Source organism: Seriola aureovittata, chromosome 23, assembly GCF_021018895.1.
Source record: "Seriola aureovittata isolate HTS-2021-v1 ecotype China chromosome 23, ASM2101889v1, whole genome shotgun sequence".
Taxonomy (NCBI): Eukaryota; Metazoa; Chordata; class Actinopteri; order Carangiformes; family Carangidae; genus Seriola; species Seriola aureovittata.
Window position 1 is genome coordinate 8,052,630 of NC_079386.1, and position 27,180 is coordinate 8,079,809.

Genomic DNA, 27,180 nt, shown 5'->3' on the forward strand with positions numbered 1-27,180 from the left:
TGTGTGTGTGTGTGTGTGTGTGGTTTGGCGGGCACATCATCATCCCGACCGAGAGGCAGCAGACCTCCTGCATCCTCCCCCGCATCCCCGAACCACTGCACTGTATCTGCGGGCACAGCTACGAGCATTCAGAGGCAACATCATGTGCAGTACTCGGTAAAGCCGGGACCTTCTCGCTGTACCGTGCTCACTTGGTCTCACAAGTAAATCGCGGCTTACGAGTCATTTTGTCAAGGATAATAATGATGAGGTAAGAGCTTCCGGTCGCCATTTTGCCGGTGTTTAACGGTTTAGAGAATATCTGCATGGAATAATCATTTGGTAAAGCCGTTGTTTGGATGGATCCCGGTGGCAGGATGTCCAAGCGACACCGCTTAGACTTAGGTGACGATTACTCATCGAGTAAAAAGAGGTCTTCTGATGGGTATGTAGCGTTAGCATTACCTAAAAGCGTCCCGCTGTTGCGGTGTCTTTGAGGAGTGCTGCAGACAGTTTGTTGTTGTCCCGCTGCTAACTAACCGTACTAACGTTAACTCGCGACAAATCTAGCTAGTAAGTTCGCACCGACTCATGAAAGGATAACTACCATGCACAAGGCTGCAGTTAATGGGCGAAAGCGGCTAATGTAGCTAACTTAGCAAACAGTTATCCAACTACTGGCCTGGTCTGGTCTGGTCTGGTCTGCACGTGGCTACATGCTAGCCGGTGCTAGGTTGAGCGATGCGTTAGATAGATAGAGAAAGGCATACATTTCATGAAACAAAGTGAACATGTCAGTACAGACTCTTGGTTGTTGTGGCATGTAGCATTTACAAAACACAGGCGGAAAGGTGCATTGCGGCTGCACACAGGAGCCCGAGTCAGGCTAATGTTAGCCGCTAAGCCAGATGCCCTGTCAGATGTTACCGACATGTCTCATTTTACAGTCCCAAATCAGCCGCTATATGCTATAAAGCAAGCACAGTTTGGGCTCATTATAGGATTGCTGAGCGTTGATATGCGTCTATACATGACTCGACAGGCCTGTAGAAGTTGGAGGAACCTGGGTTGAGGAGCCCCGGCTTGTCTGTTGTCAAGTGACACCGAGAGTACAAGCTCAGGGTCACTGCTCTGGATTTGACGTCGAATTGATCTTATGGGAGAGAGAGGCGAAATACATTTCCCACCAGGATAAATATACAATGCACTGTGTGAATTATAATATCAATATAATGTACAAATAATATAGGATATGATAGTAGCATCATGTCTGGAGTGCAGACTGCAGCTTCCCCACAGTCAAGGACATTGAAGGTAGTTATGCCAAAATCCAGACAAGCTGTTTGGTGATGATGTGTTTCAGACCGGATGATGCTCATCAGCTCTCTAGTTGTCATGCCTGGCATCACCTCTGTTGTCAGCTCTTTCACACTGTATGTAGCTGTCATACATACATGGACAAAACTGGATATTAATTAGTACTGTGTTATTATGTTGTAAACATAATTGCTCAATATAAACGTGCAATACATACAAATTGCTAGTTAATTTGCAAATTTGCTAGATCAAGGTGTCATTGTCATTTAAGTCTTATCGCTAGATACATTTTGTATCAGTCCTGTTATTAAAATGAGACACATTCACACAGCATCTTTTCCATTTGGCCCATGTGCAGCCACCTTAAAGTCTGCACTTTGCACAGCTTTTTCCAGCTAGTGTTGGGAAATAAATGATTCATATTTTCCATTTGAAGCCGTAAAATTTTTTTTTTCTGGAATAGGAGAAGAAATTGCTGTACATTGTGGACAATTAGTTTATTCATGACCTTTGCATGCTACACTTGATTAGGCCACTGTGAATAAGAATTTGCTTTAACCTTTTCATGTGAATTTTTTTTTTCTCCAAGGAAAGAACTTGACATGGCCTAATATTTGTGCATTGTCCATTTCATGTCGTGGCTTTTATGTTTGGTTTAATCTCCTGTTGTGTATTCACTAGACCATTTCTAGGCCAAAATTGTTGCATGCATCCATGTTACAGCCAACTGAGAGTTCTGTCGTTGAGTTAAATTGGTTTGTTTGTGTGGCAATGCTTCATCAAATCTCAACCTTGTGCATCTTCCTCTCACAGGCGTGACTACGGCAGGGACAGAGAACGTGATGAACGGTCGAAGGACAGGGACCGTGATCGGGACCGTGACCGGGATCGAGACCGTGACAGAGGCGGGGATGTGAAGTCATGTGGGCTGCCCAACAGCTCAGCTGCATGCATTGCAGGCTTCCTCAAGCAAAACCCCGGACAGCAGCAAATCAACCCCTTCACCAACCTGCCCCACACGCCACGCTACTATGAGATCCTCAAGAAGCGGCTGCAGCTGCCTGTCTGGGAGTACAGAGAGAGCTTCACTGACATCCTGATGCGGAACCAGTCTTTTGTGCTGGTGGGAGAGACTGGCTCTGGAAAGACCACACAGGTAGAAAGGCAGGAGGTTTAGCGACACCAGACTTTTGTTGTCAGTTGCCCCGACAAATACACTTTTACTGTGATATGACAGATAAAATCAAAATTTGAAATTCAGTGATGAAATTGGTGTAATAAAAAAACGGTGCGGTGAACAGATGCTGCATTTCAAACAGTGTCTCTCTGGAGCTGATTCATAGTATGTGGTTATTAGATTTATGTTAAGTTCTTGAAAGAGAGGGTTGTCTGTTTTTAAAATTTGCAAGAGAGAAGATTAGAGTAAATCACTGGTTGGACTCCTCCTGAGGGGAATATAAACTATCTTTCAAACACTTCTTAAATGAAATGGTGTAATCTTGTCTGTGCTTTCTGGCTTGATGGTAGAAAATTTGTATATTCCACCCATTGATCATGAGGTTTTGAGGTCTACTCTTTCGTAGGGGCTGCATTTATGGATCTTTTTTTGGGATCGTCATCTGTGGTGATCATTCTGTAAATGTAGAGAGGAAAAATAATCAGAGATGCACTTAAGTGTAAAAATGAATGGTATTTCTTTGAATTTAAGACAGAATGTTTGATACTGTATTTAGCCTTAAAATGCTCATAAAAGGCTGGAGGATTGGTGATTGTGGGTAAAATTAAATTTTCTCATGTTTTCAGGGAAACCTATGTTTAAAATTAAGGCCTGTCTTAGCAAGCTGCTTATGTTTTGAAGCTCAAAACAAGAGCATTCCTTCAGTGAAACTGTGACAGGTATGATTTTTATAGGTATTTGGTTTGCAGGGAATAGCAGGCTGTAGTAAAGCACTTTTCAGGTAGTTAATGTTAATCTTTTATTTTTGTGGAATATTAGTAATAGGCTGGTGCATCTGCTAATTAGTTTCATCCTCCTCCACCTGCTGCCTTGGATTCATCTAACTTCTTTGCCTTTTCTTATTAAGAATTATTTTCACATGTTTTATCTACTCAAACAAAACCCAACTTGTCTGCTGTCTTGCAGATCCCCCAGTGGTGTGTTGAAATGGTGCGGTCAATGACGGGACCAAAGCGAGCAGTGGCCTGCACCCAGCCCAGGAGGGTGGCGGCCATGAGTGTCGCCCAGAGGGTGGCTGATGAGATGGATGTCATGCTGGGCCAGGAGGTGGGCTATTCCATCAGGTTTGAAGACTGCAGCTCTGCCAAGACCGTACTAAAGTAAGAAGGTTGTTTTGAAAGTCCAGATTTGTTTAAGAATGGGTTTGAATTTATTGAAATCTATCTTTATGTTTTTTTTCTTACTGCCCCAATACGTGGAGGCAAAGTGTAATGTTTTTTGCCCATAGCATTTTGAAAGGAAATGTCTCTTTGTGGGATTGCTTTGCTTATTTTTTATAATTTTAAGCTGAGATTTTATCAGATAATGAAATTGCACATGATGATAAAACCTTTGTATGTAACTGTCTGTGTTGCTGGATCTCTTTTGTTCACCCACAGGTACATGACAGATGGGATGTTGCTGCGGGAGGCCATGAACGACCCCCTACTCGAGCGCTACGGTGTCATCATCCTGGACGAGGCCCACGAGCGCACGTTAGCTACAGACATCCTCATGGGGGTTCTTAAGGAAGTGGTCCGCCAGAGGTCTGACCTCAAGGTAAAGACAAGGGTCTCTCTTTTACGGCCTTAGTTTCAGGATTTGGTAGCAGGTGCATTTAGTAGAATTTCCTAAATCTTAATGTAACTATTTACCCTGCACAATCACTCTTCCGGGAAATCAAGTCTACCTACTTTTATTTTGCCCTATCTCCAGACTGGTTGTTGAAAATGCCCTTGACAGTCGTCTGATTTGTTTCCATAAATATGTCCCACTTAAAGCTTACAAAACACTGTTAAAGCTCTAAATATTGCTTCCCCCCCTAGGATAAAATCAGTGACATCCAGTGTTTATGTCCCTCTTTTGTCACTCCTCCCTTTTGTCACATTTTTCCTGACAGTGTCCCCATGTCTGACAGCTGTGTATCTGTTGAGGAGAGAGAAATGTTGCTGTTAGGCTCAGAAATGCACATCTATTCTGCACCGCAGCACTAGTGGAGATTGGTCCCAGCGTCAGCCCCCATTTTAAGCCAATCAAGCAGGGGGGAGAACAGCAACGTGTCGGATGTGGATGGGAGCGTACAGGCAGGCAGAAGTTTTATAGGCAGTGTGTGCCAGACATAATTCTCATACAGCAGATGGATAATGACTAGTTGTTTGTCAGTGTGGAATCAAAGGTTAGATTGTTGTTCGCGGACTGTTAAATGAGGTCTAGGTTATTGGGAATGATCATCCACCCACACCCCTCTATCTCCTTCATCCCCATCCCCTACCAAATTTGAAAGTTTAATTTGCCTTGATTAAGAGCAATTATGATGTCTCACAGAGCGTAAAGCGAAATGCAGAGACGCTGGCCCCTGAAAATGTTTGAGATTGAAAATGGGAGACGTGTTTCCCATCAGAATCCTAATGCGCTCTATCTAATGGCTCTGGAGAGAACATTGTGTACCCAATATCGGGAACAAGGACTGTCATAGCTCTGTGTAGGTCAGTGACTTGGAGTGTAATGCCAAGTTCTACACTATAGACACCATCTTGGGTTTGTGCCAACGCGCTCATCCTAAATTCTAATTCAGAGCGTTATCCATCCTGTCTAACTTTTTGCACTCTTCATCTATCCTGTATTTAGTTGCACTGTGTTCGTATCCCCAGTCATCACCAAACCATACTCATTGTGCTAACTCATTCTTCACTTCAGCGCTCACTCCCATAATCACCACGGTCATTTACACTCTGCTGTTTTTTACTTTTTATTTTTATCTTTTCTTTCACCTCTTTTATGAACACATCGTCCCTGACAAACTTCTCCCACCTCACCCGCTCTCCTGTGCCCTTCTCTGTCCAGGTCATTGTCATGAGCGCCACGCTCGACGCCGGTAAGTTCCAGGTGTACTTTGACAGTTGCCCACTGCTAACCATCCCCGGTCGCACGCACCCGGTGGAGATTTTCTACACGCCGGAACCAGAGCGGGACTACCTGGAGGCAGCCATCCGGACTGTGATCCAGATCCACATGTGTGAGGAGGATGAAGGGGACGTTCTGCTCTTCCTCACTGGACAAGAGGTACGAGTCCATAGGTTTTTAATGACTTTTTTCATGGGTTACCCATTTTGATCTCCAAAAGCCAGGAAATATAGTTATATTATCTTTAGACACTTTCTGATATACATATACAGGTCCAGCTAATGATTATTTTTAGTTAGTTAGTTTATACATTATATTCATATTTTCTATTCATGTCAGAAAACTCCCCATCAGAATTTTCTTGAGCCTAAAATGCGATTTTATTTTTTTGTCAGGTCCAAAACACAAATATTGTCAATATACTAGATAGAATGTTTGTTATAAGTGCTTGATTTAAAGAAAAAAAAAAAAAATAGTTACATCAACATAGTTGGAAATTAATTTTTATCTTGGTTAACTACTAATCAACTAATCTTACAGTTTCAACACTAGATTCATGTGTAATATTGTTATTTCTGTCCAAACAAATCTCTGTTAAGAGTGTTCCCATTAATCTAATAACATATATGAGCTGCTCACATACACTGTGTCATGTGCACACGCACGCGCGCAGCCCTCTCCACAGGAAACTATTAATCCTCAGACTGATATATGTTAATTCATGTGACTGTGCCTGTTTGGGAAACCACCAGGATTTGCACAGCGAAGGGAAAAAAAATTACGAGGAGTGACCCAGATTCTGCCCTTCCCACGGATCTCTGAAATTAAGTAATTTATTATTTCTTTCCCTCCCACCCTGCAAATGTTGTCCACTGATGTGTAATGGGTGGCAGGGTTCATGCCCAAAATGATGAATTTTGTCACAGTTGGGTGGACGCACATGCACACACGTGCACATACACACACACACAAGCGCGCGCAGTGCGAGAGAGGGGGAAATACACCAACAAATGTTTCAATCTCCTGATCGTTGGACAAGAGAAGCCTGACGCAGCCGACAGTGTCTGTGCAGGTTTGATTAAATGGTTTTGGAGAACATGTGATAACTTGTGTTTTTTAAAAAAAAAAAAAAAAAATGTATCCACTCAAGGAATCATGTTGTTGTGTGCATGACTTCTCCGATCACATGTTTATTGGCAGTAATTATTTGTCACTCAGCAGCAGCAGCTTGACGGATGCAGCACACCTTCGTCAGATTTCATTAGTCAAAGCATGATCAATATGCAGCTTGTTAAGAAGGGGATGAAGTCATTGGAGGGCACGGTGTTTGAAGTGGTCTCCTTTGAGGGCTGGTAATTGATTTTCGATTACGTGGTATCCCAGCTGCTCCGACCGCCAGAAACACTGACAGTCACTCCTGTGAATGTGGAAAGTTTTAGATATTTGCAAGTGATGTGTTAAGAGATTTTTTTTATTTATTTATTTTTTGCAGTTAGATGTAATTTGTTGATGCATATTCCACCCCCTCTGCACTGTGTCAAGCGAAAAGCATTATTGAGAGCACTCCCACAGCGAGTTCATTATCAGCCCCTCCTAATTGGGTTAAAGAAGTTAATGTGTGGTAGGTCTGGCAGAGATGGGTGTTCAAAGGGGTGCTGCGGCGTGCCCCTCAAGCGCTCCTTAACCTCTTCAGTCTCCCAGCAACATTGATGTAGACTAATGATCGGGAGGCAGATCCATCGCAAAGCCGTGGACTCTTTTTATCTGACTGTTTAATTTATAACAGACGAAAGCAAAATGCACAGTACTCTTCTTTTTTTTTCTCTCTCTCTCTTCAACAGTTTTTCTCTGAGATATTTCGCTTCCACAAACAAATAGAACTGAAGCACCAACCCCAAACAAGAAAGTCGAAACTTATCACAGCTGTTGAGCAAAGATAAGTCCTAATATTTAAGCTTACCCCTCAGCAGCTAACATCAAAACATGGGGATTGGCAGGGGGGTTGTTTGCTAGTCAAGAGGAGCTCCTAAATGTGTCGGTTATTAGCTTGGCTGTAGATTGTTGCTTCTGGGGTCGCGGGGAGAGCTGGTGGACAGGTTCCCAACACTGGCCAACTGCCCCTATGTGTGTGTGCACGCAGACACACACTCTGTCTTCATGTCCCTAAGGGACAGACAGCCAGCTTGCTTCCAGTGCTTTGGCAAAGAGGTCCTTTTTTTCTCCATGGCAGCTGCTGCATCCAGAGGCTTGATAGGCTATTAATACCCAGGATAATTTTACCAATCCATTCAGATTTACCATTTTCCACTTGTCACTGTGTTGATTAAGAGGCACATGGCCATCAGCAGGGTTTGGCTTAATGCAATGAACAAGGGGACAAACAGGGCTAATAACACACTTTTACTCCAGAAGGAAAACAGGAAAATCACCATGGTGCTCTCTCATGTCAAGGCAAGTGCTACTGGCTTCACACGGTGGTACAAATGAAGTCACTTTCAGCCATCGCTTTAACGAATTTAAACACAGTGGGATTTTATAAAAGAAAACATCAAGGTCTGAGAAGTTTTCTATGTTGTCGTGTGGCATACAAAATAAAAACCAACCACAAGCAGCAGTAACATGATTTTGTTAATCTGAGAGCCTGTTCATCAGCTGCTGCATTGTTCCCATGGGCCTGCAGGTGGTGCAACAGTATAGGCTGTAATGTGACACATAGTAACTGCTGCTTCATGAGGATTAAATGATTGTTGTTAGGAAAACAAGGAAAACGGTTCTTAACAGCGGAAAAAGAAAAGCTGTTACATGTTGTTCTGGGCCATGCCAGAAACTACTGAAAAGCTTCAAGTGTGATCATGTGCGTAGGCGTAGGTAAAATAAAACACCTTTTCCTACGTTTGTGAGGCGGTTGTGTCTGTGGGACATGTGGGTGTGTTTTTAGTACATTTAATATTGTATTCCAATAGGCCTTATGAGAATAAGCCCTAGCCCTGTGCTCACTATCATGCTTTCTTATTCCTGGTGCTACTCAGGTCCTCTGTCTGTCTGCCAGCCCACCGGCTCTAGAACGTTCAGCTTCACTAAACTGATCTGCCATGATTTGCCGCTGGTTATGCATCAGTGCTGCAGTCTCATCTCACATTCCCCTCTACAATACTGCACTGTGGAATAATGAACCCTGTTTGAGTCTGTCTGGCTCTGGTGTGTGTGCACGCGTGCCTACTGAGCGTGCGCGTCCATGTTTTCCGTGATTGCTGCATTTGACAACAGAGCCACAGGGAGTTCAGCAAAGCATACTGCAGTCCAGGTTTAATTTCCTCCGTCAGATGGAGCGATAGTTAGAACAAATGTACTGTAGCAGGGAACCACGGTTTCCCCGGCCGCCTCGCCTTCCCCTATCATCCAGACTCGCCGTCATTGTTTATCCAAGTGTTGTTCAGATCCTATTTGATTTCGCCGTTCGCATACACAAGTGACGCCCGGATTAATTGCCATGCTTCTGTCTTTCAGGAAATTGACGAGGCCTGCAAGCGAATCAAGAGAGAGGTTGACGACCTGGGGCCTGACGTCGGTGATATCAAAATCATCCCATTGTACTCCACGCTGCCTCCACAGCAGCAGCAGAGGATCTTTGAGCCACCCCCACCCAATAAACCAAACGGTGCCATCGGAAGGAAGGTATAACTGCCTTGTTGCTATAAAAACACTCAGAGGGGGAGGTTGAGGCAGGGCGTTTGAGGGAGAGGGTAAGTAAAAGAGAAATTGAGTGGGGTTGATGTAGAAAGGACAGATGGGGAATAAGGTGCGTAAAGGAAGAGAGCTGGAAGGTAGGGACTGAAACTTTTTTCCCTTTCTCAGCTTTAGTGCAGAACTGACTCACACAACATATGCTGCTTTTGTCAGCATGCGATTCTCTGCTCTAAATTATAACTGGGGTATTACTCACGCCCTCTGAGCCTGAGGAAAGTATTGCATTCTCAGTCATTTTTATCTTTCTACTACATTTGCACATGCCCTGCTGCTGCTCAGAGAGGAGGCCTAAGACCTTTGCTGTCTGATTTGGGGAAGGTTATATAAGCTGACCAAAAACAGGACTTTTTCCTCTCTGAACATACTAGGATGTTCTCCAACCTCTTAATCTCAGAGGAGTGGATGATCCTCTTATTGATACAGACACAAGACAATTTCTCTCTTTTGTGTGACAGTTTGTATTCAGATGGGCTCATCACTAGAGTAGCGGCAGCACCACCTGCGCTGCCACACTGTTGGCCAGGGATCTGACAGAATATCAGAATATCATCACTGCCAGTGAATGAGCAAACGTTCACCCCCAGCATCTGATAGGGGACGGTGTTGATGAATGACTCATTGCTACAACCCCTCTAATTGAGGCAGATCAGGCTGACATATGAGCAGTGAAAAATATTTATGGGCTGTCAAAGTTAAACAAATTGCGATACTTTAAAAAAACGCTGAATTCACCCTGGATTTTTATTTTTTTTGGAATACAATGTGAATAAGTGTGCAATGAGTCAAACTTTTAAAATGTTTTGTTTGACCGTGAAACAGGCATCAAGTCTCTCATCGAGTTTATATTTCCAGAGGGTTTTCCTACAAAGTTTGGATAATACATTACCACAACTTTGTAGCCCCCATTTCCCAGACTCTACAGTCTTGATTTTTATAATTTAATCTCTTCAGGCTTTCAGTGTCACGTGTGTGTGCACTGTGCAGGTCTAAGTGGCTCAACATTCTTAGTTGTTTGATTACCCGCTGTAGGATCTTTTCCCAAAGATCAAATGTCATTCCCTGTATTTGCCTCCGCTGTTCAAAGGGATGCTGACGTGCCGCAGCGCCGTAGTGTATTGCTTCTTCCTCCTGGTGAACATCTTATTACCAGCTTCCTTCGTGTTGAGTTACCTCAGAATATAAAGTGAACGTAGCGGGGTGACGCTGTGACCTCTGAACTCTTGTCGACCCAGCAACCGTTTTTAGCTTCCGAACAGCGCGACCGATTCCCTGTTTTCCCCCAAGATCTGATGTGTCGGGCGCTCGTCGGATCGGTCGAGGTCGCGTATTGAAAAGTTGCCGTGCTTGAAGTAAATGTGCTCCTCCTACATATCTGACTGAGCGACTCATCAAGTGAAGAATGCAGAGATGTCATTCCAAGCCAGCCCAAGAGGAAGTAGTGAAAAAGGATTAATGTTCGCCATGTCTGCAGCTAGGCATGCTAACGACTGCATTAGGCACCCTTCAATTAACATAAAGCACTAGCTCGTCATTGCTCTATTTCTCCAGGAAAGCTACTGATCTTCCATTTTTGAACAGTTTAATCATTTAGAGCCAAGGCAGCAATTGACTAATTACAAACAAAGACTATAATCTCACTCTGCTTTCCAGCGTCTCAAAGATTGTCTCTAACAAATGTGCCGTGATGAGTGTTAGGTTTGTTTTTAGCAGTCACGTTTGGAATATTCCCTCAAATGTCACTTGTGATTCCACCACATATCCATTTCAATGAGCTCTGAATGCGGGCGCGTCAACGCAGCTACAGGCACGTTCTCCTTTCCGCAGTTGGGGGAAAAGGCTTTATTTGTCAACAAGGCTGTGTCTCCCAGCAGGGAATGTGAAAGATGGCCCGTGTTAGCCATAGTACTTGCTCTCCTGCAGGTAATAACCCAGAAATAACATGCAGAGATGATGCTCTAATGATATTACTGATGAAGAAGCCAGGATTATCCAGTGCAGCGACAGACTGGAAGGAGCCAGCCTGCGTTCAGTGTAATGGCCCCAGCCTGGATAATCCTTCAGAATCAATGCAGTCAATGAGGCCACCCATATGATCATGAAATGTGAGAGGGTGTCATGTGTGGCATCTGCTGGAGCACTGACTGTGTCCCAACACACAGGGCAGCGCAGCCTCACCTATTCCTTTTTTTTTTTTACGGGACTTTGAAGCATTCCATGCCTTTCATTCCTTGCTGGGACGTTGGCGTACACTGTCTGTCATGAGACACTGTCTGATAGCCTGGTCTGTCTGTGTTTGGCCAGCCACTTTATTTTCCGACTGCCACGGTGTGGCTAATTGCTTTCACAATGTGACTCCTCTACACCTTTGGGCTTATGATAGCTCTTTTCCACTGCAGGAACTTAACAAGCTGTAACCTGGGGCTTCCCGCTGAATTCTGTGCCGCGTGAGTCCGTGGTGCGAGGTTCTTTTTGGCGTTTTCACTGTATTTTAGCCATTTTACAACCTGGGATGTTTTTGGGTGTTATGCAGTTAAAAAGATGAAAGCAGGATGTCGACTTTGTAGTTTTTCAGCGTCTTCCACTGCATGCGTTGTAATCCTTTATTTTCTTAATAATCTTATTTCACCTGCAGATCTTTTTTTTTCCCCCTGCATTTTTTTGGCTGAGAAAACTTTTCCCGGTCCTTTTCGTTTCATTCTCCGCTCACTTCAGCTCGCTCCAAATGGCTTATGTTAGTTGGATTTTGTTGTGCGGGTGTTATAGCTGTCCTTGCTGTGATGTGACGACACATCTGATCGACCAATCAGGGTGGACAGCATTGTGGGCAACCCCCGAAAGAACCTGGAACTTTGATGTGGAGTTGTTAGAAATGTATTTTCAGGAACTCGTCCACAAAGCAGGTGGAGAACAGTGGAAAAAATAAAGTGAACTCACATTTGTCATGGAGTTCTTATGTCAGTCAGAGTTAGATCTCCATTCATCCAAAAACTACATGAATATTAACACATCCATTCTCCAGATACCACTATCTGATCAGTTTCATATGGATATGGACGCTCACTGCCTTCTCTTCATCCCTCTGTTTGAATAGTAAAGGGAATGAGTCTTTCGACAGGTGAATTACCCGAGGTCAAAGGCTGAATGCAGGGGAAAAAAGGCCCTCCCTGCCATTAATAACTAAACAGTCAGGCATTCTCAGGCTGGAGAGAAATCCTCACTTAAAAGGTGGGATTTAAAAGTCTCTAAGGCTCACAGCTTGAAGACAGCTGAAGAGGCACAGCTACAAAGGAAGTGTGTCAAGTGTGCAAAATTGGTTCTGTGGGCCTGTATCAGCAAAGACTACAGAGAACTGTTTGGTTTTGTGCTTGGCATTTTATCATAAAGACTACCAAGAAAGCAGACGGCTACCGCCAAATGACTGCTTAGGTCAGCCTACAGCTTGTTCCTGTCTCGGTAGATGTTGAGCAAGTGAGCAAGGGAAAGATTTTGTGGAGAGGCGTTTTTTCCCCAAACGCCCACTTCCATATTAAGCTGTGACACTGCAGTGGCAGTTGCCAGTAGAGTGGGCTGTGACCTGGCTGCCACAGTCTGAAGTGCTATGATGAATCTAAAGGATTTCTCTGTCCAGTCCTGTTTCCACTGTTATGTAAGGAGAACTCACCCTAGCGGCAGTCAAGGTTCGCGTGAGAGCAGCTGCAAATCTGTCTCCCACTCCTCTCCCCTCTTCCCTCTTCTCCCTGTTTGTGAATACGCTGACAGCTAGTGACCCATAGGGTGATGTGACTTTTTTTTTTTTTTTGCTCCAATTCAGCTGTCATTTCTCATAGTCCATCTTGCTATAGGGGATAATTGTAATAGAAAAAGATCTGAGACTGGGAAATGGTGCAAGTTCACAGTTCACCCACAAACCCACTTCTCTGTTAACAATGACATCTGCCCCGACGCTTGAATCAATTCCCACACCACCCTGACATGAGCACGGTCCCAAAAGCCACCTGTATTATCACCATTATCAGATGATCATTACGTCATTAGCACGTGTTAGCTCACTTTGAAAAGTAAGAAATCGCGTTTTCTTTATTTCAATCATTTCTTTATACGCACAACCGTAAAACTTACAATGGAAATATCTGCGGTAGCTACAGAGGCATGCACGTATCCGCCGTCGTTTTTGCTGTGGGCTATGCCGTAGCTAACGTGTCAAGACATGTAACGTGTCAGCTAACATTATGTATCTACACGTCAGGGCTGTGGCAGCTACAGAGATAAGAGATGGAGCCAACAAGAACTGTAACCGGTCAACTTGTTTTCTCCTGCAAGTCTCTGACGCTAGTGGGGATTGTTACAACTGAAGACAGGAGACAGACTCAGCCATTTAACACACATCTAGCCAAGCCAGCTCCACTGCAAACTGCACATTTCTGCTCTCTATCCCAGTGAATTAAAGAAAAAAAAAAAAAAAGTAACCAGCAACTGCATGTAGTAGCATTTGTAATATTTTCTTATGCAGTAATGCATCATGTAGCTACTGTGGGAGATTATAATTAAGGCATAACATGTCCTGATCAGATACGATACATCCATCCAGTGATGTGATGGTATCAACGGGTAAAATCCAACACTGGAATGAAAAGAATGTCTTCCATGTCTTGTCGCACTAGTTTTTATATTTTATTGATATTATATTGTAATATTTCAGTACCACATCCTCCTTTTGACTTTTGTAATGACGAGGGTTGTTAGACTATTTGCTGTCTGCCGTGGAAACACTTACGTGGAACACTTTTGTGGTGGTCAGGTCAGTGACTTTCAAAATGTTTCAAACTGAAGTTAATGCATTGCACTTGCAATGCTGTGTGTCTGTGGTGGTGTTTGCAGCACAGCTTTGACAGAGCCAGCTTTGCGTAGCACACAGCAAGAGCCAATCAGCGACAATGAGCTGTGCACAGTTGGCGTGTCTGCAGACAGCAGTGCTCCAAATTTCCAGACATGTGCTGGGTTCACATTAGAGATCTACAGCAGCCGTGAATTTGGGGGGAGAAAAGATGCTTGGATGAAAGCAGGAACCATTGTTGAGCTCTCAGCGTGTTAAAAAGCAGGTCACCTAAGAGGAACCATTACATCAACTATTTTCTGCAATTGTTGAAAATCTCTGGAAAGAGCTTTCCAAGAGAAGGAAGCTGGCGTTTCCACAAAAGCAGCAACATGCTGAGGACAGTCAGACAGAAACTCCAACCTCACACACACACACACACACACACACACACACACACACACACACACACACACACACACACACATCATAACAGAAAGGACAGAGGTAATGCATTTGGATGGCACACTGAGCACCTAGCCAGCTCTCTCCACAAATACATTGAAAGCACATTGAACTTGATTGCAGGAACTGCTGTGGTACTCCCCTGTTGGGTTGCATTAGACAGAGTGTGCACAGAGCGCCACAGAGTCATCTCCACAAGCTCCTTCAGTCAGCTTGCCTACATCAGGGAATATTTTTCATGTTAAAGCTGATATCTGCACTCTTTTCTTCCTTGTGCTTAAGAATTACTATGATTTCTTATTTCCCAATTTTGCGCTGTACTTTGTTTTCTAATATTTCGCACAAAGAAACTGCTGTAATCTCTAACCAAGTTGTTCATTATTTGAATGTTTGAATTTTGGAAAGGATTTGCTAAATAACCACACAAACCAGAGTCTGAGTCTTTTCCTCCAAACCCCTGAGGTAGATCATTTCTTAACCCTCGTGTTCTCATTTCCACAGGTCGTCGTGTCAACAAACATAGCAGAGACGTCCCTGACCATTGACGGCGTGGTGTTTGTAATTGATCCCGGATTTGCCAAGCAAAAGGTTAGGCCCGCCCCCGCCCCCCACCCCCCTTCTCCCTGCCGCCCCAATCTTCTCCCACCACTCTTTATCTGCTGCGATCATCTGCGTCTGTTGCCTGAGAATCCCCAGATAAACACAGCAGTGCACACCTGACAGCGGCAAAGATGGAAAAGCCAGTTATTCATTCCTCTGACATTTCACCAGCCTGGAGCCAAGTCTTACACACAGTGCAAAAAGAGATTATATATGCACTGTAGTGGATTGTGTGTATTTCTACATTTTGAGTTAGCTGCTTGTGTATATATATAGTAGATTGTGGGTGTTAGTATGTTTTTAGCTACTTTTTTTTTTTTTACCTGTACCCCTGAAAAAATCTGCATCATTGCAGTTTTAGCTTCTTTTTTTTTTTTTATCCACCTGAAATGTGTTTCATCTTTTTCTTTTGCCATCAGGTGTATAACCCACGGATTAGAGTCGAATCACTTTTGGTGACGGCCATCAGCAAGGCTTCAGCCCAGCAGAGGGCAGGTCGTGCTGGACGAACATGCCCAGGAAAGTGTTTCCGCCTTTACACAGAGAAAGCGTACAAGACAGAAATGCAGGTAAGAAACAAGGCAGCATGAAAATTAAAATTCTACGAGGTGGAAACAGGCGTTTGATTCTCATATCTCGCAATTCTTCAACGCCACAAGCTCTTTGTATCCCCCCAGAGCAGCCTTCAAGCTGGAAAAGCTCTCTGTTATTCAGTATTTGCTTTTACAACTGCTAGTTTTTACCTGAATTATATTTCCAAGAGCTCGGTGCTGAACCTGCAGAGGCCCAGCTCTCCACTTTCAAAGCCTAATTCTTTCACATCACGCCGTGTGGCAAAGGGAATCTTTATTAAACAAGTTAAATTGCCCTTTAAATGCCCTAGACTCACGGCCTTTGTTCAGTCTGACAAATAAGTGACACATGAGGAGATAATAAGATCCTGACTAATACATTTTGAATGGTCGTGGGTTTCTCTTGTACCTCTTAACTGACACAGGACAACACATATCCAGAGATCCTGAGGTCTAACCTGGGCTCCGTGGTGCTGCAGCTGAAGAAGCTGGGTATTGATGACCTGGTGCACTTTGACTTCATGGATCCACCAGGTTAGTTTGAAGAAAGACTGTTTTTTGTTCAGCTCAAAAACACATATTGAGAGTATACTCATAGTTCTTTATGTTGTTTTATTTTGCATTCGGTTCCACAAGAGTGTGAATCTTTGCCTGGTAAAACAATAATTTAAAATGTATTCAAAAGTGTTTCATTTTTCCCAAAATCAAATTGATCATGATTATTGATAAGAATTGTGTGCATTGCATTTACATTCTGTACTTTTCAAAGTTGGTAGTGGGGTCCGCCATTTGCATTTCAAACTGCCTTCACACACACAAGGGGATTCATAGGAAACAATGCAGCATGTAATCCAATGTTACCTCTGTTTTTACCTACGCTATGTGCAGCATGAAATCAGATTGTAGTCACAATTATTATTGACTAGACTTTTTTTTCAAGTGTTTTTCAACCACACATGCTGTCACTACCGGTGACCAAGGGTGTCACCAGACCAACCAATGAATGAAATCTGGAAGGATTATAACTTCGATATCGAGTGAAATTGAGATCTTGATCTTCGGTGCCATTTGAATCAATACAAATGCAGCTCCTATGAAATCTAGCAACATTTAGTTTAACTGTGGTTGTTCTGATGTGCAGTATCAAATCTGGGTCGGCTGTGTCTCTCGGGAGCTCGGGAAAGACTACAAAGCAAAAATAAAGTGATCTTGGCAGATATCAAATAGTGCATAGTGAATGTTGAGATTTGCGGATAAGTGCTCTGGCAGACACGTCAGTAGCGTTTTGCAGTTTTTATGAGAAGTCTACTTTAAGTTTAGATTATTGCTGTTCAAAGAGAGAGTTAGTACTCTGTCTGAACAGACAGTTTATGTTCTGGCTCTCTCTCTGTTTGTATTTCTTAATTCTTGTACATCAGAATTATGCTGGATCTATTCCAAAACACAGACCTTGTCTCATTGAGACGCCAAGTTATGGCATTCCTCAGGAGAGTGTGTTCCTACATCTTCCCGAGGAGACCATCCCCTCCTTTCCCTATCCTTAACCCCCCCCCCCCTCCTTTTCTCACCATAATATAGTTTTCATCTCACCTCTGAGATTAAACCCATCTCTCCCCGTCCACTGTGGCAAACGCCATTTTGAGAATGAAATTGGTTACATCAATAGCGGTGCTATCACCTTGGCTATTGCCTTCCCTTTATATTCCTCCAGTGAAACGTGACTGACCTCCGCCGCCACCCCCACATTTCTCACAACACGTAAGGGTAAGCGCCAACATATGGGATTGGCCTTGTCTGCCGAGCCTAACTGGGAACAGTGGGGTGAAGGGAAAGGAGAGGATTACCTTTTATTTACTTGATCCACTCATGGCAGAAGGTTTCTCCTAACTAGCTCCTGAGCACACTGGAAGCTGGAGCTAGTGGAGTGCAACAAATGATGTGTGCTTTGAGTCTGTGAGAGTTCCTGGACAGGCGCTTCATAATATCTAGCTACAGCAGATCAATTTTGATACGCTGTGTCGAAGGCCCGCCTCAGAGTAAGTGGACAGGTCAAAGAGGTGTCTTGGGAGAGTCGAAGATGAAACAATAGTTTTTAATGTGAGTTTTGGGGGGGGGGGGTGTTGTTTTTTTGGCATGTTTTAAATTCTAAATAAGTGGATGGAGGAGATTCTTGTAATTATCGCAATCAAAGACTCCCTTGTTTGATGCTACAGCGTTTATTGTGGTAAAGCTAGGCCAACATAAATTTTGTATTGTTTCTTCCTGTTTAAAATACTTTCTGTCCTGGTTTATTTGGCTATGCCTGTAGTTACTGAAGTAACGGCAAATGCGGTTTAATACCACAGGTCGCAGTAACCCAGGGAGCAGCAAAACAAACTATTGTTGTTTTAATAAAGTGAGGGAACAATTGGCCTTTTACCATCATCCTGTGAGCAACCGTGATCTCATTTTATGCTGCACACGGCACAAGTCTGCAAACAGCAGAGCATAGTGAAAGGAGTTGGTTACCTGTCTGAGAAGTCTGAGGTGTTCAGCCTGTCGCCTGCAGCTCTTTATCTAACCGCTCACTGTGGCTGCTCCTTCTTGTTCCATTACTCCCTGCAATATTTCAAACTGATCCGCTGTCAAAAAAGTGCAGAAAAAGACCGTTGAATGATAGTGGTATGCGCTAAGCTCACTGACAAACGCGTTGCATTTTTTGTGACTACTTCATAATAAAAGTCAACGTGCAGGTTAAATGCTTTTAATGTGAAGCTGCCTCAGTAGGAAATGTTTGGTTTGCATTAGAAAAACAACTTCATACAGGGTTTTTTTAGACACCCAGTTCATAATACTGCAAATATATAGATATTACAATGCTTTCATCACTGTGCCATAAGCTCAGTAACCATTGTGTTACTTTGTCCGGCGACAGATACAGTGACTTAACAAACATTTATTTAAATGAAAATCTCTGAGGTTGCCTCTGAATTTGAGTTAAGATGTCCCTGATAATCAAAGTAATCAATCCCAAATGCCAGTGGCCTTTTCCATTTGAGCTTGTCCATAATCTTAATGCATCCCTGATTTTCCTTTTACTGTGAAACGCTCAAATATCTAGTTTATTTTTCTCTTTGCCCACCTCGCTCCCCGCTCACTAAACACAGGAGCGACATTGTGAGCCAGCCAACCAAATGGAAAATCCAAAAGAAATCAGTAGCGATTTACACAAGGACTTGGCTGGGTGGGATTCATTTGCCTCGTGACATTTCCAAAGAAGTACCTTTCAAAGCCAATGTGGTTTAATGTACCTTTAGCCTTTCGTCTCATTGATTTGGCCCTTGGTTAATATATCGGATTCTTGTGTGTTGAGGCAGTCAATACTTACTTTTCTGATGAGCCGCATTGTGTATAGATTGAATTTCCACACTGGTTCATCATGCTAGCAGAACTTGGAAATCAGATTTTCACCTTATGTTCAGCCCCACACAAGCCATTGGTGTAGTAAGTAATGTGGCCGGCACTCACTTTGTGTTTAAAGAAGAAGAAGAAAAAAAAAGAAAAAAGTAGCTTTGATGCCCCAAATCAATATTTGTTAATCATAAAAAAATGCCTCCCTGCTGTTTGAAATTGAATTTTTTGGGAGCACTTGAGAGAAATGAAAGTGAACAAGCACCGCAGCCAGAGCTTGAAGCTAATTTTCAGTTAACATGCAACTGGTCATTAGGCTTCAGCTCTCGGGAGCCAAAGGTCAATAATTGCATCTGGAGGAAAAATCTTTTAACCAAACGGTGGAAGCCTTTTGTGTTGAAGCATTAAGTAGAAAGTTCTCCTGTAATTGCATTAGTTGTTTAGGATTGCCTGAGCGGAGGATGAAAAATGAGCTCTGCCATGATTACTTCTCCGCTAAGTTGCTGTCTAGCGTAACTCTGGCCATCACATGCTGAGAGCCTTCTCATTTTGATTCACCTCATGCTCCCTGCCACTAAACCTGCAAACAGCCTCCCTTTGTTTGAGCGTCTGTGTCTTTTCTTAACTCGCATTTGTCTTCTATTCAAGGTCCAGGTACAGCAGGTGATGGAACTCTATTGTTTTTGCTGCCTTTTTCTCTCGGGTGCCTCTTATTTTTCGAATACGCCGTCAAATTCGGTTCATCAGGTTGCAGATCTTCTCCACTGCAGAGTCAACAAGAGAGTTTATATCTTAGCCAATAACCACTTAACCACATGGCATAAAATCACATTTTAACTTATGTTCTCTGGCTAAAAAGAAATCAATTTCAGTTATTACATTTTTATTTTTGCCTGGATGTTTTTTCCTCTATTTGGGAAAATTATGTTTTGATATTCAGTTGCTTGAATGTGAAAATTTGTGCAGTGAATATTCTGTGTTGATGGAGTACTCATGTTTGACAGTTTCTAAAAAAAAAAGTCCAGTCAATTTAATTTGATTTTGAAGACGCAAATAGGAAATGAGGTATGATTTTTAAGTGCCCGAAACAGCCAGATTTAACGTGAATCTTTGAATCTTACATTCAATTCTTGACAGATGTATTATTTAGCGTGACGGTGAAGATCCACAAACCTAAATAGAGCTGCAACTAAGGATTATTTTCAATGGTGATTAATCAGCAGGTTATTTTCTTGATTAATTGATTGAGGAAACAGTGAAAATTGGCCATTAATACTATCCCAGAGTCCAAGGTGACTTCTTCAGGTATCTTATTTTATCTGACAACAACAATCCAGAATGTAAAGAGATTCAGTTTACTATCATACATGACAAAAAAAAGCAGCAAGTTGACACATTTGAGAAGCTTGATAATGATGTGAAAGGATTCATGGCTTATCACAATAGTTGTCTAAAATCTTTTTTGACGAACCATTTCAGCTGCAATAGTAAAAACACGCAGTTCTTCTTCTCCTGTAGGTTCCAAATTCTTCTCGAGTTGAGAACAATTGGAGTGGTCTCGTGTTCAAGTGTTGCTATAATGAAAGAATGACAGTTTTGGAAATTGTCCTCTCTCCGTGTGTGGTTTTGCCCGTGGGACTGGAACCTTTTTAATGGCCCGTGTCTCCCACTCTGTCTCCCCCAGCCCCAGAGACACTGATGCGAGCCCTGGAGTTGCTGAACTACCTGGCAGCGCTCAACGACGACGGTGACCTGACGGAGCTGGGCTCCATGATGGCAGAGTTCCCCCTGGACCCCCAGCTGGCCAAGATGGTCATCGCCAGCTGTGAATTCAACTGTTCCAACGAGATCCTCTCCATCACTGCCATGTTGTCAGGTAATGCTCAGGGCTGGCCCGCTGTGTGGGTCTGAGCTGCTACTCTTTCCATTTCCTGTGCTCATGGACCAAGCTTTAGAAATGACCAGTGAGCAGCTGATTTATAACTTTTAAGTCTCTAAAATGTCTTTGATCCCTCTTTTTATTTTAGTTGTGTTGACATGAGGCCTTTAATGGGTCTGTTTAAGTCCTGGCAAAAACTTAGTTTAAAATAATATTTACAGCTGACTTCTCTGTATGATCAACTCAGACCCCAGAGGTCTTAATCTACTTAGAATAAGTGTCATGTGTTCCTACTGAACTTAACTACAAGGCAAGCAGAGGATAAAGTCAGTGGTGTCAGCTATTATTTGTGAAGGAGGGGAAAAATACATGTCTGGACAAAATGTATAGGTGTAGCTGGAGCAGCACCAGCACCTACTACAGCAGTAATTGCACTTCAGGCTTTCCAAAGCAGAATGCTGCTCATTGAGATGAATCTTGACGCCTTTGAAGGGAGTGCGAGGGTCTTTGAGTGGGGAAATGGATTTAAGTAGCTGTTTGGACGTGGTGTGCACTTAAAGCAGGTGTTTCAGGATGACAGGTTTTTGCTGAGTTCATTAGAGTAAGCAGCAAAAGTACACCTGAGAATGGTGCCGCCACAGCAACCAACCATGAGGCTCAATAAACACAGCTTTTACCCATTATAGCTACAATCAAGCAGGTTTGACATTAAGCAATTCAGAGCAAATTCACTGAGGGGAGAGGGCAGAACCAGAGTAAATCATACACCACTGCTTTTAGATGAGATGCTTGTTTGGACTGGGGGCCACACGTTCACCATATCTTGTGTAAAACCATACAGTAGCGCGTCAGGACGGAGAAACACACCCCCTCTCCTCTCCCCTTCTCTTTGACCCTCCACCTTTCCATTCCCACAATAAACACTTCGCAATACAGTGTGCCCTGTGAAGTGTTCTGTGCCTCTCTTGAGCTGAGGCCTTGTTCCCCTCTCTGGGATTTGCTTAACTTATCCCTATGGGCGGCTGTGTTGGGGCCTATACCAACCTTGTTTAGTCCCACAGTGCTTCGTCCGACCCACCGAGGCTAAGAAGGTGGCTGACGAGTCCAAGATGCGCTTTTCCCACATCGACGGAGACCACCTGACGCTGCTCAACGTCTACCACGCCTTCAAACAAAGTGAGTGGCCCGATCATACATGCACTCGCTTTTCACCGAAATTCACGGGTGTCCTAATTTGTCTTAAGTTGACCCTTTTCTCCCACAGACCACGAGTCCACTCAGTGGTGCTATGACAACTTTGTCAACTACCGCTCGCTGATGTCGGCCGACAACGTACGCCAGCAGTTGTCCAGGATCATGGACCGCTTCAGTCTGCCGCGACGGAGCACGGACTTCAGCAGCAGAGACTATTACATCAACATCCGCCGAGCGCTGGTCACTGGCTTCTTCATGCAGGTCGGTCAGATCGCGGCCCCTTGGCGAAGTTCTGTGCTCACAAAAACAGTCACCTGTTGACGATAGCTAATTAGTCTCCCGCAACTTTGTTTTTAAAGACTCATTATTAAACTTCCTCATAATTCTTTTTCCTCTGTTATTCCAGCAAAGGCAGTCTTTGTATTCAGCTCCACTGCTGACCTGATGCTCACCGAAGTTTGCCCTTGTTGAGTTTGACCATTTAAAAAAAATAAAAATAAATATGTGTTGTGCAAAACATTTGCACTCACTAAACATGCAGCTGAAGTGTTTATTGTAATGGATCAACACCTTTTAAAGCACACACACACGCAGACACATGCACACACACGGCTGCTTTGTTTTAAACACATAACAAGAAATCAAGTCAATTTGTGCCTCGCTCAAGGAAACAAATGGCATTCTGCAAGGAGCCATTTTCAGGGCTACCTGAAACAAGCAACCTGACAGGTTGAATTATGGTGTTAATATTTAAATATTTGTCAACATTAACCTTTATCTCGCAGACATATTTGCGGTTCATGTTCGAGCTTTCACAGCATTTGAGATCATGTCTTTGTTTGGAAAGGCCTTTATTGAGACTGATTGCCTTGGTTAATCACAACAGCCACTGCAGCTTTACCAAGTATCTGCAGAGTAGGAAAAAATTCATCACTGCCTGATTACAAACAAGTTCGTCTTCTGTCAGGTTGACTTTTATTTTTTTGTCATTGTGTTATTAATTTACATAGATTAAGATGGAACAGAAATGTTACAGAAATTAAATTAAGCACCAATAAAGGCTGTGTGTGTTTTTTTTTTTTTTTTTCCCTTTCTATCAGTGTTTTTTCTTTTTCCTGGCAATGACCCTCCTCTGTTCCTGTGCTGTAAACAGATCGCTCACCTGGAGCGCACCGGCCACTACCTGACGGTGAAGGACAACCAAGTCGTACAGCTGCACCCTTCCACTGTGCTGGACCACAAGCCCGAGTGGGTGCTTTACAACGAGTTTGTGCTCACTACCAAGAATTACATCCGCACGTGCACTGACATCAAACCAGAGTGGTAAGTTTCAATTCTGGGGTGGCATGTTTTAAAGGCAATTACCAGTATTGTATTGTGTTGTGTAATACAAAGCAAAGCAGTTGATTAACGCATTTACTTGAGTACTTTTTTTTATATGGACACTTCATTGATAGAGCAGTCTGATACCCTGTATGTCACCCATGTGTTATCTCATTACTATTGTAAAATCTTACTCAGCTTGTGTCAGACATCTTGGATTTCTGCACAATCGCATAATTCGTGTTGGTTTTTTTAAGTAGCTTCAAAAAGATAAATTTTTTTCTTTTGATTTGCTTGTCTGTGTTTTTGGGGGTTTTTTTCCCCATGAGTGTTTCCACACATTTTATGGTCTGTCTCCTGCAGAGGATGTATTTCCTTTTTTTTTTTTTTCCACCTCAAAAATCAACACATTTTATAGGATTTGGGTGCCTAAACCTTTGAACAGAACTATAAATACCTTGAATGGGCAGCACACACCGGCAGTGTATGACACACGTCGACACCCACACCTGTAGCTGTGAGTGTAAACCAGCACACCGGCAGCATCTTGACGCACATTGTTGTGTCAGGATGCGCCACTGTTCCGAGTCCTCGTGGCGACGTGCGTCATTGTTTCAGAGAAGTAGCAGTTTTATCACGTTGATTCCCTCGGACCAGCACATTCTGGCTACTGTACCCTGACTACTACTGTCTGTACAGTACGTCCAGTGTTTGCTGTGAGAGCCGATTTGATGTGACACTACGTCTCACATCTGGTGCGGTTAAAAAGTAAAGTTGAAAGTCTGCATTTTACCTTTGTACTCACAGTTTCATTTCACTCGTGCTCAAGTACAGACTCATGACAGCTAGAGCTGCAACTAGGGATTACTGTCACCATCAAGTAAAGCACTGATTATTTTCTGGATTAATCTGTTTATCGTTTAGTGTATGAAATGTCAGAAAATAGTGAGGGGGGAAAAAATCCTATCACATGTTCCCAGAGCCCATGGTGATGTCTTCAAATGTCCTGTTTTGTCTGACCAGTAGTCCAAAATGTTAGACTAAGAAAACAGGAAATTTTCATATAATTACTTTTTTTTTTTTTTTTAAATGACTGAAACAAATACCTGATCATCAAAATTATTGTCGATCAGTCAGTCAACTAATCAGTTTATTGACTAATTGTTACATATGAGTCTTGACTGAGAAAAGTCGAATAAAAAATTAGACGCCAGCCCCACTGCTGTCGGCTTGTATGCACCGCACACCCTCAGTGAAACGGACAATCCTACCTGTGTTTCTCTTCCCCCCTCTGTGACCTCGTGCAATTACGTATCAAATTTGTTGTGGCTGCGCTGGCAGTCAGCGTGTGAATATGGAAGAACAGCGTTCTCCCACAAGTAAACACCGAAGACAATTTTTGTGACTAATGTTTACTTGCTTTCTTTCCTAGGTTGGTGAAAATTGCCCCGCAGTACTATGAGATGAGTAACTTTCCCCAGTGTGAAGCAAAGAGACAGTTGGAGCGTATCATTGCAAAACTCTCATCCAAGGAATACACTCAGTACTAAGAAGGTTTGCATGTGCTGCAGCAGCATCCTCAGTATTTGTACAAAGAAAAATCTGAACTCATTTGAGCGTTCTATATTTTTTTTAATGTCCACCAACAGCCTAATTTTGAATTCTATTTTTGTCTCACCGTGTTTAATGTATTTTCATAATGACTGATGAATTGTGTCCAGTTGCTTTTTAGGGCCACCTTGTGTCATTGTTTTTGGAGCCAAGAGGGTGAAACACTATTAGAAACTGACTGTATGATTGGTTATCGTTTCTGTCTAAAGCATGATATTTTATGTAAATTTCAACATTCGTCTTAAAGACATCAATAATAACAAATCCCACCTCGGGATTCTTGGCTGGTGTTTTTGCTTCTACTGCTAAAACAGCATTAGTCCATGAAGAGACGCTTTTGATCAAATGTAATTTATACTGTATTTTGATGCAGGCATAATGTGATGTTCTCTTGTCATGGAGATACTAAGAGGGGCACATTTCCTGTCAACTGTTCAACTTAATAAAAAATGACTTTGTAATAAAATATTTTTCTAGTGTCAGCATTAAAATAACAAGATAATCTGCGCATAAACTTTTCACTTAACCCTCAAACACACACACACACACACTCGCACTGAGCAGTCACGTTTTGACCTGCCAAATCCTTGCTTGTTTCTTGGCTCTTCAGGGAAGTTAAATCTTCTTACTGGGATATTGATAGCTTCAGAAACAGTTGGAGTGAGGGGGAATGTTAATTACAAATGTTTCGGAACAAGATCAGTGTGAAATCCCTGCTGTGCTGGAGCCTGTTTCGGCTGTACTGCTTTGTGTCAGTGCCTCTCTGATGTGGAAGGTGCAGCTTTGCAGTTGGGAGAAGCACGGATTCGAAGCACCACAGTGATCTGAAGAGTAACCAGAGTGATGATTGGTGCTGCAACTTTTATAATTGTCAAACTACAGGCTCATCAGCTTAAAACATAAAATGTAGCATCCAACAAACAAACTTGAGAATTTCTTAGCAACAAACTGTCTCGGGAAGCTTTCCCCTCTCGTTCTGGGGGTCAACAGCTTAACGAGAACAGCTGCCAGTGGCTGGCGAAGCGTGAATTCCATGAAGAGTTTGTGAAATGGGATTCACAGGAAGCCTCTGGAGATGTGGGTGGGGGTCCTCACCTGAGTTCAGTTCAGTCAGGGTCCCCGGGAATGCCAGTACACTCCTGGCCCTATCGCCGTTGAGGACTGAATAACACTACTTGGCAAGGAGCAGTTAAATCTTTACAGCATTTCTGTTTGAAAATGACTTAAACCATTAATCCATTACCAAAACAGTTGTCAATTAATTTTCTGTGGATCAGCTTATCGGTTAGTTGGTTATTTCAACTCTACTTGTGTAGAAGAGTTGGAAGCATGAAAATACAATGACAAATGTAAATCAAATATCCCATTTGGTTTCCATAGGGCTTACCTGTTTCCTATGCTTTTTTCAGGTACACAGCAGCCTTTATGGTGAGATAACTTTGCTCTCCCCTCCTCTGCATCTCAACTTTACATTACTTGTAAGGGAGTATACATAACATTGATGTAAGGATAGAGGCAGAAACGAACCTGTAAGCATTTTTTCAATCTCTGTAGTGTCTGGAAGTAGGCAGGCAGAGATACTAGACCTGCTAAGGGAGTTTTAAATTAAGCCTGCAGATTGTATAATATGCTAAGTCAGGAAATTAGCATGTGTGCTTTAATATTTTTGGACTGTTGGGAGACAAGTTTTTAAGTGGATGGCCTGTGGCTAGGGAACGTACACAGGACCACGAAATGGTGCCAGGGAGATTAGTCTCTCTCCAAAGTGAAGCCAATAGAAAACCCATTAGTTTGAGCTGATCTGGAAATTATATGGGATTGATCCTGTGGTAAGAACAGTTTTTCATGCTCAATACTTCCCATTGATTCACGCTGCCATAATTACAAATGAAAATCATTGTGTCTCCCAAGTTTTATTTTGTTAGTGCCTGATGTGAGGGTGTGCGACGATTGCATGTGGTCTGACTTCTGGCTTAATCATTAGTCCGTGGCTGCTCAGATGTTCATACATAAGAATCCTTAGATTTGATTCAAAATGGAATTCTGACGTCACTGGAATGAGTTGTGTTGTTTACCATTTGCACTTGAGGTCAAGGATATGCAGAGCTGAGCCCTGCATCTTGCCCCACAGCTGTCACACACCCATTCCTGCACCCTGTGCTGATGCGAG

General features: G+C 42.9%; 1 protein-coding gene across 2 annotated transcripts; it reads left to right on the forward strand.

The window, feature by feature from the left end:
• On the forward strand, positions 1–25,478 carry dhx15 (DEAH (Asp-Glu-Ala-His) box helicase 15). Of its 2 annotated transcripts, none has more exons than XM_056369351.1 (14): positions 1–250; positions 2,110–2,452; positions 3,440–3,633; positions 3,913–4,072; positions 5,357–5,575; positions 8,924–9,091; positions 14,943–15,029; positions 15,461–15,610; positions 16,039–16,147; positions 20,688–20,879; positions 21,936–22,058; positions 22,147–22,337; positions 23,230–23,399; positions 24,832–25,478. In XM_056369351.1, exons 1-14 carry the CDS (start codon positions 243–245, stop codon positions 24,947–24,949), a joined length of 2,232 nt encoding a protein of 743 aa, XP_056225326.1. In that variant the 5' UTR covers positions 1–242; the 3' UTR covers positions 24,950–25,478. The 2 variants fall into 2 exon arrangements, with proteins under 2 accessions (XP_056225326.1, XP_056225325.1); XM_056369350.1 differs by lacking the exon at positions 1–250 and adding an exon at positions 279–424.
• Positions 25,479–27,180: the final 1,702 nt, after the last annotated feature.

Coding starts and splice junctions, on each gene's coding strand:
- dhx15 (XM_056369350.1), top strand. CDS start 339: ATGGATCCCGGTGGCAGGATGTCCAAGCGACACCGCTTAGACTTAGGT. Junction 5,576..8,923: donor TCTTCCTCACTGGACAAGAG/GTACGAGTCCAT, acceptor TCTGTCTTTCAG/GAAATTGACGAGGCCTGCAA. Junction 16,148..20,687: donor TGACTTCATGGATCCACCAG/GTTAGTTTGAAG, acceptor TGTCTCCCCCAG/CCCCAGAGACACTGATGCGA.